Source organism: Lynx canadensis, chromosome D1 (assembly GCF_007474595.2).
Source record: "Lynx canadensis isolate LIC74 chromosome D1, mLynCan4.pri.v2, whole genome shotgun sequence".
NCBI classification, from domain to species: Eukaryota; Metazoa; Chordata; class Mammalia; order Carnivora; family Felidae; genus Lynx; species Lynx canadensis.
This window is the reverse complement of record NC_044312.2, coordinates 105,977,001-105,989,488: the sequence shown is the minus strand read 5'-3', so window position 1 is coordinate 105,989,488 and position 12,488 is coordinate 105,977,001. Positions and strand designations below refer to the sequence as shown.

Sequence of the window (12,488 nt, the reverse complement as noted above, 5' to 3'; positions counted from 1 at the left end):
CTGAAGTGCCCAGCCCAGCCTCTTGTAGAGCTCATCACCCCCATAAACAGGGGCCGGGGGGCCTAGCCCTGCCCTGCTGTTCCAGAGGGCCCAGAGAGGCAGGGCTTGCCTGGGCTCACAGCAGGGAATGATGGCGGCCAGAGCTCTGTTCCTACACCACCCTCCCTCCTGGGCCCTCCCTGCTGGCCCCAGCCCCACAGAGGGGAGGGACTCACAGAAAAGGCACCCAGTGCTCTTGAGCATAAGTAAGAGAGGAGAGGGGGAGGCGCTGGCCTTTCCCCTCCCAGGGTCACCTTGCTGGGGGGGAGCAGGAGGGCGGGGTGATAAGGGGGCTGACGTAGGAGATGCGTCAACCCCGATAATGGAGGACGGCCCCACCCACACTGCTGACCTGGGCTGGCCAGCCCCACTGAGGCAGGAGATGCCCCTCCCACAGGCCCCTGGAGCCACGAGCCTGGGGTCTGCACCTCATGCCGTCTCCCTGGTGAGCCCTGGGGACAGTTCAGGCAGATCCACGAACAATTCCCGGCCTTCCTCCTTCCCACTGCGTGACCTTGAGCAGGTCACATACCCTCTCTGAGCCTCAGTCTCCTCATTAGTAAAATGGGGCCATGAAAAGCTAACCTTCCACAGGGTCAAATATGGAACAAGTTAAGGTCTGTAAGGTGCCTGGCATATAATGGGTGCTCAGCAAACCGAGTGGCTGTCCTCACTTCCCAGTCCCCAGAGCCCTGGGGTCCCCGGGAGCCCCTGGCCCAGGCCCCTCCCTGGCCCCAGCCGGTATTTCAAGAATGCTGAGCCCCGCTTAGGTGATTAATGAGTGGCTAAGCCCTCCTAGGAGTCACGCGCTGCCTGGGACAGGCCCTCCTGCTGGCCCCCACCCCTGGCTCACCCAGCTGGGAACCAGGGACACCCAGCAAGCACTGCCAATGGCCATCCAGGGCCCTGTGCGGCCAGGGTACGCGAAGCTTCTCAACCTGGGAATGACCAGTCTGCACATCAAGGTTCTAGAATGCCCGTCCACGCGCCAGCCCCCACCCCATCCTTCCCTGTTAACTGAAGATCCCGTTTATTGAATGCCTGCTGTATGCCAGGCACTTGTGGAACGAAGGACATTAATAATCACAGGAGTTTATTATATGAGAGCCATCCCGCGGCTTCTCTGTGTGCAGCGTTACTCTTAACCCTCCCGACCTGGAACGGTGATGATGGCAAAGGACAGTGGTAATGACAGCGGCTCGTGCGGACTGAACGCCTACCGGGTCCCAGCACTGTCGGGTTTATCTACCAATCGTCCCTGCAGACTTAGCATTACTGGCATCATTTCCTTTTTCAGGGAGGTCAAGTGTCTTGCCCAAGGCAGGGAGCAGGGAGGATTCAAACCCAGGCACAGGGGCCTGATTCCACGGGGGGGGGACGGTGTGGTTGGTGGTCACTGAGACTTCCTGGCCACCCTGGGCTGCCCCACCTGATGGACTGGGGGGTTCCTCAAGGGACGGGGAGGGAGGGGGCACTGAAGCGTGACCCCGGCCCTGGCTGCTGAAGCTGCAGGATTTTGAGACTGAACTTGGAATCTGCAGTGAATGATGGGGTGATGGAGTCATGGTGTTGCTCTTTATAATAGGCCAGGCGCCCTCCTCCCCCTCCTCTGGCCAGGAGAACTCCTAATCACCCCTAATCCTCCTGCCCACCTCCCTTGGGGTAGGGGGGGGGGCCTCAGGCAGAGGCATCCTGGGAGACCCTAACGAGAACCAGATGTGGTTGAGGGGAGGAGAGACCCTCCCGTGCCAGGGGCCGGGAGGACCGGGAGGACAGAGGAGGGAGGAGGGAGCCACTGGGGCAGGGTGGGGGTGGGGGCTTGCCAGAGCCCAGAGACTCCTGAGGCCCCCAGGAACCCAGGAGAAAGACATCAGAATATCCTTGGGGGTCCCCGCCCTGTTCCCAGAAGGGCCCTGGAACACTCTGGAGCCAACAACAGATACCTGCCAGGCAGGAAGCTAAGGGAGTCCCCCTCCTGCGGATCCTAAGTCCTCCCTGGGGGATGGAGAGGCTGCCCAGGACCCCACCATCCGAAAGTGGCACCACCGGGTCCCAAACCAGCATCAAACCCTCCCACAACTTCCCACTGCTCGGGAAAACCAGAGCCCTCCTTGAGATCCAAGGCAGCCCCCGCCCCTCACTCTGCCTGCCGCCTACAGCCTCATCTCCTAACCCTGAAACCCTCTGCCTCTCTCCGGCCTGGGGCATTTGCACATACTGTTTCCTCTGCCGGAGGAAAGTCCATTCCTAAGCGCGCTTGAGGTTTGGGCTTAAATGTAAGTTCCTCCAGGAGGTCACCTCTGATTCCCTCTCTCTTGAGTGGCGGCCTCCTTTCTCCTGGGCTCCTTACTCTGCTGTCTAGTGCAGACCTCACAGGTGGGCAGAGGTCCGTCCACTGCCCACGCGCTGCCCACAGCTTACTCACCGGGTGCCCACACTTTATACGGTTCGCGTCTAAGTCCCAAAACAACCCTACAGGAGAGGTGGTTTCCTTGTTCTTCATCTTACGGATGAGGAAGCAGGCTCAGGAAGGAGAAGTGCCTTGCCCTTGGCCTACAGGCGTGGGACCTGGGATATGAGACCGGCCCTACTCTGCCTCTCTGGGATATAAGCATCTAAGCATATAGTAGGCATGCAATAAATGTCCACGGAATGGGTGAGCAAAGTGGCAAGCGAGAACTAGAACCAGGCCTGCCGACCGCTGGGGACCTCTACCCGGCCGCGCTATGCTCAGGGTCCAGAGCTAGATGGTGGCGGTGGCGGGAGTGGGGGGGGGGTGGCTCCAGGTACCGCCCCTGCCCTGCTGAGCTATGCGCCCCAGCTGCTTCTCATTAATTAGGCCCTTTATTACCTGCTTTTAACAGGAGCCAGACACTGCCCTGTCCCAGGAGGCTGGGAATAGGGACTATGGGGAAAAGACCCTCCCCTCCTCTCTCCTCCTCGCTTTCAGGCCACCCAGCTGGGCAGAAGAACCGAGGGGATACAGGCCAGGTGCAGGATGAGGGTGTGGGGAGCCCAGGTGGTCTCCCACCCTGGACCCCTCCCTTTCCCCCCTCCTCCCGCTCATGACCACCCCCCCACCAGCTGTGGCCGCTGGCTGAGTCTCGGCCATTGTCCCAGGGAACGGGGGAGGGTGGGGACCCGGCACAGTGGGAGGCTTGTGCCCTGCCCACACCTCCCCCCCAGCCGTCAATGGGGCACTTGTCAATTCATGTCCCAAACATGGCGGAAATCCCGTCGGCCACGTGGCTGCGGGCAGGGGAGGCCAGGGCCTAAGGATGCTGGCCAGGCCTAGCTGATCAGAACCTGGGGCTGACAGGGGCCAAGGCCCAAGCCTGTCCCCCCCCATGCTCCTGAGGAGCGATCCCAGGCCTCTGAATCTGAGGGCACCCTGGCTCCAGGCGGATGCCTGGCAGCCAGGATGGCAAGGGGTCAGGGGACTGCTCACCCTAGCACCCCCATGATGCCCCAAGGGACTCCTAAGGTCAAGGAGGCCCAGCTGCTCATGTGGGTCCCCCTTCATTGTCTGGGACCCTTGGCAAGTGAGCTGACCTCCCTGAGTCTCAGCTCCCTTCTCTCTCAAGTGAAGCAGGGACCCCCGCATCACGGAATAGTCAGGAGTCTTTGACGAGATGGTAGGAAAGCTCTTCCCTCCCGGAGGCCATTCCTCAAATATCATTCATTGTTGTTTCCATCTCTCTCGGGGCTCCCCTCTCCTCTCCTGCCCAGGCTGTACCCCTCCCCCCCCATGCCTCCCCTCCTAACTGCGTATCTGCTCCAGAGAGCCTCTGGGGGGGCCTCCAACTTCCTCCTGAGTCCCTCTGAACCATGACCCATCCGCTGATATTCCGGTGCATACAGAGCCAAGTCCAGCCTGCAGACTTTGGCTCTAGCCCCCCACCTCCACCCCGGCGGGTTAGCCTTCTGTGACCGCCTGTCTGCCCCAGCAGCCCCTCCTCAATCACAGAGGGCCCCCAGTACTGTCACTTTATATCCCAATATTGACTAAGTTACTCAACATGCTCCAAACTAGTTCACTCTGGGACCGGGCACAGTAGGCTCTCACCTCCTTTGGTTTGAACTTTCTATCTTTATTAATATGATCAGCGATTAATACAATCACTGCTAGCCGTCCCCGCTTCAGCCTTCAACTTATGACCAGAGCCTTCTCACACACACCGTCTTCAGGTCAGATGCTTGACTTTGCAAGCCACCCTTTGCATGTTGCATCAAGTCCCCAGTTAGCTTGGGGCTGAATGATAAGGATATGGCTCTTAAGCCACTGCCATCAGGTCCTTCGATCTGAGCCATCGTTGCCTTTACTCCCTCTCAATTTCTTGCCAAAAAATGCAGAAGAACCTCATCTCCTCCAGGGGACCTGGAATCTTTAGCTACCCTTGGGCTATAGCTATGTTCTCCCTTGGTCGCCACGGGCCACGGGCTACCACCCTGTCCTCAGGTCGACACAAGGCTCACAGTCCCAAGATGCTCCCAAGCCAGGTCCAACAGAACTGAGCCCAGAAGCTGCAACCTGTTCTATGTATGGGAACCCACACTGGTCCCCAGGGATCTTCAGTTTGCTCTGGGGACCCCCAGCCCTGAGTCTACAGGGCCAAATTAGCTCCCACCCGATGGCCCCATCCCTCTCCCACAGGGACCAGGGCAGGCAGGCTGGGGAGGGCCCTCCCCACAGAAGCAGAGTGGAGACCCTGCAGCTTGGGGGGAAGGCCAGTGACCCACGTCCATCTGTATTCACACACCAGCACGTCCCACACAACAGGTGTGTGCCCAAGGGCCCAGTGGCGCACACATGATCACGTACAGACACACACGCACGCACACACACACACACACACACACACACACATGGGGGCTTACCCTTTTCATGCTGACACACACGTGCACATGCCGGCAGGCTCCACATGTGCTCATTCATTCATCCATTCAAACGATCAATGAGCATATATCATGTGTCAGGCACAGTGCTTGGCTCTGGTATGATAATGAACAAAACAAAACCTCCTGCCCACAAGGAGCTGACATTCTGGAGGCAGAGTCAGATGACTGGATGGGTAAAAACCCATAGCATTTAGAAGGTGACAAATGCTATGGAGAAAATAAAGCAGAGGGAGGGGGTTGGGATGGCAGGAGGGCAGGGATGCGCTGCAATTTTAAATAGGACAGTCAGGGACGGCCTCGCTGAAAAGAGCTAGGAAGGTGGTGAGCCACGTGGACATCTGAGAAGAGCATTCTGGGCCATAGGGAGCCAGTGCAAAGGCCCTGAGGCATGAGCATGCCTGTGCATGTTCACATACTAGCACATTTCCCAGACTTGAACACGGGTGCACACAAGCGCTCACTGACCCAATGGCAGGCCCAGGCCAACCCCCCTCCCGATCAGGTCTAGCTAGAGCCAGATCCAAAAGAGCCAACTCAGTGTCACAGACTCCCAGCCGCCCCCTCCCCTCCCCCAGGCCACAGACCGCGCGGGGGGGGGGGGGGGGGGGAGAACCACAGAGTGGGGAAGACGGCTCAGGGACTGAGATGGCGAAGAGGGCAGTGAGAGAAGGCCCCAAGGGAGCAAGGGTCCCCAAACTCCATGGAGGGACAGAGGCTGTGGCCGTACAGTGTGCAGGCGGAGGACAGGACGCGCTGGAGCAGCCATATGCCAGGCCAGGGGAGGCTCTGGACCCTACTGCCCCCATCCCAGCCGGCGTCGTGCCCTTCCCTCCCCTCCCCCCCCAGGCCTTGGCCGTGGGGTCTCACTGCTTGCGTCACACAGCCTTGACCGGATGCGTGAGGACCCTGAGGGCCCTAGAGGTCAAGCGGCTGAATGGAAGTCACCTCGCCCAGCCACTGGCAGTGGGTCAGGAACCTCAGCTCTGGAGGACAGCCTCCTGACCCAGGATCCCGCTTCTGCCCTGCTGCGGCCACCCCGAGCGAGCCTGACCCGTCTCCTTCCTCTTCTGCCGCGGCACCTCCGTCTCAGAAATAAGAGGGCACCACTCCACTCCCACAGAGCCCCAGGACTCCCGGGGAAGCAGCTTATGCAAAAACCTCCGGCCTGGGTGCGGCAGGCAAAGACAAAGGACAGTCAGCCCCTTCCCCATCCCCCCACACCCCTCCCCGCCAGCCCAAGGCCCAAGTTCCCCATCTCCGAGATGCAGGGTGGGGCCCCAGCTGGAGGCTGGAAGGAGCGCCAGACCTGCACGAAGCTGGGTCCCCGCGTGCAGAGTGCATTCAACGAGGCTGGAAGAAGCGGCCCAGAATGGGTGAGGGGCTTTCCCCAAAGCACACAGCGCCAGCCACAGGCCCCGGCCCCGGCCCAAGGTGGGGCGCCGACCTACGCCCGCGCGTGAATCGACAAATCCTCAAAGTGGGGAGCAGAATACCTACAGTGAGCCTGTCGAACTCGGCTGGGCAAGCCCCCTGGGACAATAATCGCAACCCAGGCTGCCGCGGTCCCCACAGAAACCCTGAGCAGTGGGTACTGTGACCCCAAGTGCATTCCCATTTTAAGGATGAGAAAGTGGAGGCACAAAGAAGTGCGGTGACAAGCCCAGGAGAAGGGCGGTGGGCAGGCAGCGGAGCCAGCGACAGACCCTGGCAGCGCCCCCCTCCAGTGAGTGCATCAGGCCATCACACCACCCAACACCTGCCCCTAACCCTGGGGCTACCCACACCCAGGGGCAGCGGGGGCTGAAGACTTTCATAGGGGAGGTGAGGTCCCCCACACACACACCCAGGCTGTGAGGGAAACTGAGGCCCAAAAGAGGGGGCCGTGATGAGGAAGAAGGTGGAAGAAAGGGCAGGCAGCCTGGGTAGGGCAGGGCCACCCCCGGTTAATGATCCAGTTAATGATTTCTGCTCCCCGTTCTTATCAGAGGGCAAAGTCCAAGGGCAGCAGCCAATCAGAGTCCTGCCGGGCTGTTACCCAGCAGCCTCAGCTGCCAGAACCCCCTAGTCCTGCGAGCCCTTGGGAGTCAGGGAGTGGGGGCCAGGTCCCTAGGAGGAGGCTGTTCTGTCCAGAGACACCTGTCTTTTCCCCAGATACTCTGTTTGGCCCTGCCTGAGACCCCAAGGGACATTCTGCCAAGTCCCCAGACTCAGGAGAGGCCCTGAGGCAAGCAGGTTGGGAAGCGCCCGCTTCCCTCCCCCCCCCCCCCCCCCCCCCCGCACTGACCCCAGGCCCTCCCAGAGAGCTGGCGTCCTGGGGTGCACCCCCCACCCGCCTTTGTTCACATAGCCATCGTGGCCTCCAATGACCCTGAGAACATTTCCTGCCCTCTCCCTTGCCCGGCCCATGTGGCCCCGCACTGGGTGTTGGGGACACGGGGATGAGTCAGACCCCCCACTATTTATTTCCCCTCTGGTTGGACTCAGGGGCTGGGGAGGTAGGGCTGGGGCGGGACTCCATCAGAGGGCTCCAGGGGGACTCAGAAGGCACCCCATCTCATATTCTTGACAATCAGGGGTCCGGCTGCCTCCCCCATCCACCTCCTCCCTGGTGCACTACAGAGACAGACAGACAGACAGACAGACAGGCTGATATGGGGCACAGCGCCACACGATGACACATCCCACCTCTGCCCCAGACTCCTGTTGAGGGTGGGCGTCCTTGCCCAAAAGTCGTCAGGTGGCCTTCCCCCGTGGCCTCCTCCTGCCCTCTGGAGGCAGAGATGCTGGTCCCCACAGGAAGGCCACCCTTCCTCCCCCAAGGCCCTGGGGGCAGAGGAGAGAGTGGGGGGGTGGTCCTTGGTATCAGCTCTGCTTAATGCTGGCTAACTCCCTCCTCTCGGAGCTGCAGTCTTGGCCCCGGGGAAAGGGGACCCGTGTCAGCCCCTCCCTCAAGAGGCTTTCAGATCAGGACCCTGGTGTTCTGGGGGGCTCTGGGGAGCCCAGCCGCCCCCACCCCCTGTGCATCGGGAGTCCACGAGTTTGTCTCTGTTTGGTGGCTAAAAAGAACCTCGTTGGGGGGCACCTGGGTGGCTCAGTTGGCTAAGCGTCGGACTCTTGGTTTCGGCTCAGGTCATGATCTCACGGTTTGTGAGTTTGAGCCCCACATCGGGCTCTGCGCTGACCGCGCGGAGCCTCCTTGGGATTCTCTCTGTCCCTCTCTCTCTGCCCCTCCCCCACTCGCTGTCTCTGTCTCTGTCTCTCTCTCTCTCAAAAATAAATAAATAAAAACTTAAAAAAAAAAAAAAAAAAAAACCTATCGGAAGCCCCTGCTCTGGTCCAATCCACCTGCCTACTCCAGGAGAGGACATGAGACCAAAGAAGGGAAGTCACCGGCCCAAGCCGCCCATCGGGCCTTGAAGGAGTGGAGACCCAGCCTCCCACCTCCAGCCCTTGTGGGGCTCTAGAGGCTGAGCGGAGGTCCCCCAGCCTTTCAAAGGTCTTTTCAGCACCTCCTGGAAGCCCAGTTCCCCTCAGTCTGTAAGGCTTCCTCCACAGCACCTGTTTTTTGGGGCCGGGCAGGTAGCAGACGGCAGGGGGCGGGGGGGAATGTGCCCCTGGAACCAGACTTCGGCACCCTCCACCTTGTATGCTCAAAAACATCCCTCCTTCCCAGGGCTGGGAGACAAGGCTCAGCAGATCTGAAAGTATCATCAAGACCTTCCCTGCCACCCCCTCCTGTCTGGCAGGTGAGGAAAGGGGGCCCAGAGAGGGTGAGAGCTCAGCACAGGGTCACACAGCTCTCAGCGGCAGGGGCCGAGTTGGCCCCAGAGCCTCTAAGGTTCTATCGGGATCTGCTGATGCTGTCTTGGCCCTGTCCCTGACTAGTTTCTGGGAACCCAAGGCCCCACCCGATCAGGATGAGAGGAATATACCTGCCAAGGCGACGCTGTTACCTGCCGGGACCCAGTGCATCCTGCCTGGAGGGTCCCCTCTCTGCAAGGCCCTGTGCCCGCCGATCCGGGCGGCCGTAGCCTCCTTCTAGGGGATTAGCAGGGCGGTCACGGGGGCCCGGCTGTACCAGCCTGGAGGGGCCGCCCCGTCCCAGCCTCCCACCCGAGGCCCAAAGCGCCTTAGCCCCCCAGCCCACCACCCTGGGGTGGGGCACAGCCTGGCTCACTGCACAGGGCAGGACCCAGGACATGTGCTGGGTGTTCCGAGAGAGGGGCGATGTCAGACAAGGGGTCTCGACAGGCCCCTGCCCTTCAGCAAAGCCCTTTTCCAGCCCAGAGCTGAAGGCACAGACCCTGCCCGTCGCGCCCACTGTCCACAGAGAGTGACCAAGGCCAAGAGAGGACCAGGACGAGAACTCAGGTTCCAGCCCCAAGTGCGAGAGTTCAGGAACGACACACCCACATGCTCAACACTCACTTGCTTTCACACTCACACTCACGAGCACACTCGGGCCTGTCCCCCACGCACCATGGAACACCTGATCCCTGCCAGGCTTTCCCCTCCCAAGTGGCCAGGGAGAGTCCTAACCCTTAGCACCCGCCCACCTTCCCCCCCATCTCAGGCTCTGGGAACACTTCTCCGGCCCCTGGCTCCCTCCACCCACCTCAGCGGGCAGCCCCACACCCCCCCCCCCGCCCCTGCTCCCCACAGACATTCTTGAGTCTCCTCTTATCTCTCCGGAGGGAGCAGCACAGCCTCCCTGCCAGGCCGGCCGCATGGCTGAGCTGTGGCGTCAGCCCCCACCCCCCACCCACGGCCAGGAAGGAAAGTTTGGCTCAGGAGGTGGGGAGCCTGGGCCAGCCGGGCCCACCCCTCTGCCTGGGGCACGGGGTCCTGTAGGAAGCAATGGGGGGGGGGGCTGGCCCATGGGTCATCCAGGGTATCTAGCTGGCTCAGGGCACCCCCAAAACAATACCCCCAAGCAAGGAGCAATGTCCCTTTCCTGCTTCCCCAGGGGCCTCCAGCCCCCTTGAGGGTTCATAAAGGATGAACAGCATCTAGAGAGAACAAGTCACCTGGGAGGTGACTGCCAAGACCCTCAAATGGCCCAACCACCTCAGGATCAACCATTTAACCTAGTCCAAGCCTGATTTCTTGGGGTCCGGGTCTGCTGGGGTGTCCACAACCCTGAAGCGAGGAGGCCCGGGGCTAGGGATGCCCTCACCGACTCAGCAAGCAGGAGTGGACAAAGGCTGCTACCCCCCAAGTCACAGAAAGGGAGACGCTGAGGCAAAGAAAGGCCTTCCTCTCTCCCTCCTGGACACCAAAGGTATCGGGGTACGAGGCTTGAACCTCGGGCCACGATTCGCGGCTCTGCAGCCAGACGGCCCCAGCACCGTGGTGCCCCGTGGACCACCCCACCCCCAGAGGCAGGTTCCCACTGAGGAGGATGTGGGCTTAGGGACTGGAGAGAGGGCAGGGACAGAGGCTTGGCTACCCGAGTTGGTGGCGAGGAGCACAAGAGGGGCCAGAGGGTCTGGCTAAGATGTTCCCGTGAGGGTCTGAGAAGCAGAGTGGGCTGGGAGATGTCAGCCTGCACCTCCGCCTCCTCCTCCCACACTGTCCCATCCCTCCTGAATCCAGCACCCTGGAGGAGGGGGACAGACCTGGAGGAGGGGCAGAGGCTACTCAGGAAGAGGGGAGGACAGTCTGGTTAGATGCAGGAGCAGATCTCCAAAACCACAGTGGGGGGGGGGGGGTGGGCGGGGAGCAGGGGTAGAAGAAAATACTGTAGGGTGTGTGTAGATCCCAGCCCCGGGGAGGGTACTATCAGGGTCGAGGCGAGGGGGTGAGGTCACTCCTGGGGTGGGGAGCAACGGCCAGAGGAGGCAGGGTTCCAGGGACAGGTGTGGGTGAAACAGCCCCGAGGAATCTCAGAGGGCCGGCAGGATGCAGTTCACAACTTTGGGAGGGTCTCAGGGCGCAGAGGTGGCTGGCGGCAGGGATGCCGACTTCAAGAAGGTTCTAGCCCCGGAAAGCCTTTGGGGGTGGGGGGAATCCAGCCCACGGAGGAATGTTGGGGAGGGGTTCCAAGCCCCGGGCAGGGGAGGGGTAGCTGCTTCAATGGGAATTTCAGCCTTGCGGGAGAGAGCACTTGAAGGGGGTCCTAGTCTCAGAGAAGCACAGTGGGGAGGTCTCAGCTCCTAGGAGTCAGGCTGGGGGTAGGGTGTCCGCATGAATGGGACACAGGGGCCTGAATCTCTAGGCAGGGGGCCCAGACTCTGGAAGGCATGCTGGGGGCTGGGGTACCAGCCTAAGAGGCATGGAAGATCCTGGAAGGCATCCTGGGGTTCCCGCCTCAAAGGGGGTCCGGGAGTCTGGGTCTGTACGCGGTTCCAGGGAAGCACAGTAAAGGGTCCCCAAACTCGGGAAGGGCACTGGGGGTGGGAAGTGTCAGATTTTAGGGGACGGGGGATTGCAGATCCTGGGAGGCATTTAGAAGGAAGGACCAAGCATGGAAGGGGAGGCAGCTTCAAGGAAGTTGTGCGCTGCAGGGGGCAGGGAGGGGGTGCCCAACTTTGGTGGAGGTGGGCAGTAACCTCCAGGAGACTCCCAGCCCCGGGAGCCAGCGCGGCAGGCTGGTGCCAGCCTGGGGGGGGTTGGGGAGGGGGGCGCCCGGCCCAGAGGAGGCATCCTGGGGAGTCCCGGCGTGGTGAAAGCATAGTCGGGGGTCCCGGGCCCCGGAGGGATCGGCCCGGGGGTTCCCAGCGCGAGGCGGGTCGCCGTCCTCCCCCACCCCCGCCGCCCCCCCCCCCCGACCCCGCTCCCTCACCTTCGAAAAAGCGCTGCAGCGCCTCCGTCTCGTCCACCACCTCCATGTCCGGCCTGCCCGGCGCGCACTCCGCCCCGGCCCCGCTACAGCCCGGCCCGGGGGCGCGGCATCGCCGGCGCGGCCCGCGCGACAGTCCCGGCTCGGCTCCGGCTGCCGTCCCGCCCGGCCCGCCTCCGCGCTCGCCCCTCGCGCGGCCCTGGCCCGGCCCCCGCCCGCCCCCCGCGCCCCGCCCGCCGCGCCCTGCGCCCCCTGCCGGCCAGGCCCGCGCTGCAGCCCCGCGGCCGGGCGAGCCGCGGGGTCCTACCGGGGGTGGGGGGCGCGTGCGGGCCGGGCAGGGGCGGGGTGGCGGGGGCCGCGGCCACGCCCTGCCCCGTAGTCCCCGCCCTCCCCTTGGGCACGGGAGGGTAGCAGGATTCTGAACCTTAGTCTCAGAGCAAACCTCAGAAGGCACCCCCTTTCCTCCCCTTGCCCACCCCCACCTCAGCAAGAACACCAACCCACATCCGGTGAGCACTGTGTCAGACTCGCAGTCCGGAGGTCACAGGTGTCAGTTACCTCGTTTGACCCTCTCAGGTGTCCCACCAAGGAGATACGGTTATGTGCCTTTTCCAGATGAGGAAACTGAGGCTCAGTGATGCTCAGGACTGTCGGAGGAAGCGCTGCCCTGTGTAACTTTTCCGTGACGATGCAAACGTTCCCTGCCTTGTCCAGCGTATGGAAGCCACTGGCCACATGTGGTTCCTGAGCGCTTGGAATGTGGCTAGGG

At 62.0% G+C, this 12,488-nt stretch overlaps 1 protein-coding gene across 8 annotated transcripts in view; it reads right to left on the bottom strand.

The window, feature by feature from the left end:
• Window positions 1-11,798, bottom strand: part of MYRF (myelin regulatory factor) — a 33,402-nt gene extending 21,604 nt beyond the window's left edge. For all 8 annotated transcript variants that reach the window (XM_030333023.1, XM_030333026.1, XM_030333025.1 and 5 more), the window contains exon 1: window positions 11,723-11,798. In XM_030333023.1, coding sequence (XP_030188883.1) covers window positions 11,723-11,768 — 46 coding nt within the window. In that variant the 5' untranslated portion in view covers window positions 11,769-11,798. The remainder of the gene's footprint in view (window positions 1-11,722) is intronic.
• Between the last annotated feature and the right edge of the window lie 690 nt (window positions 11,799-12,488).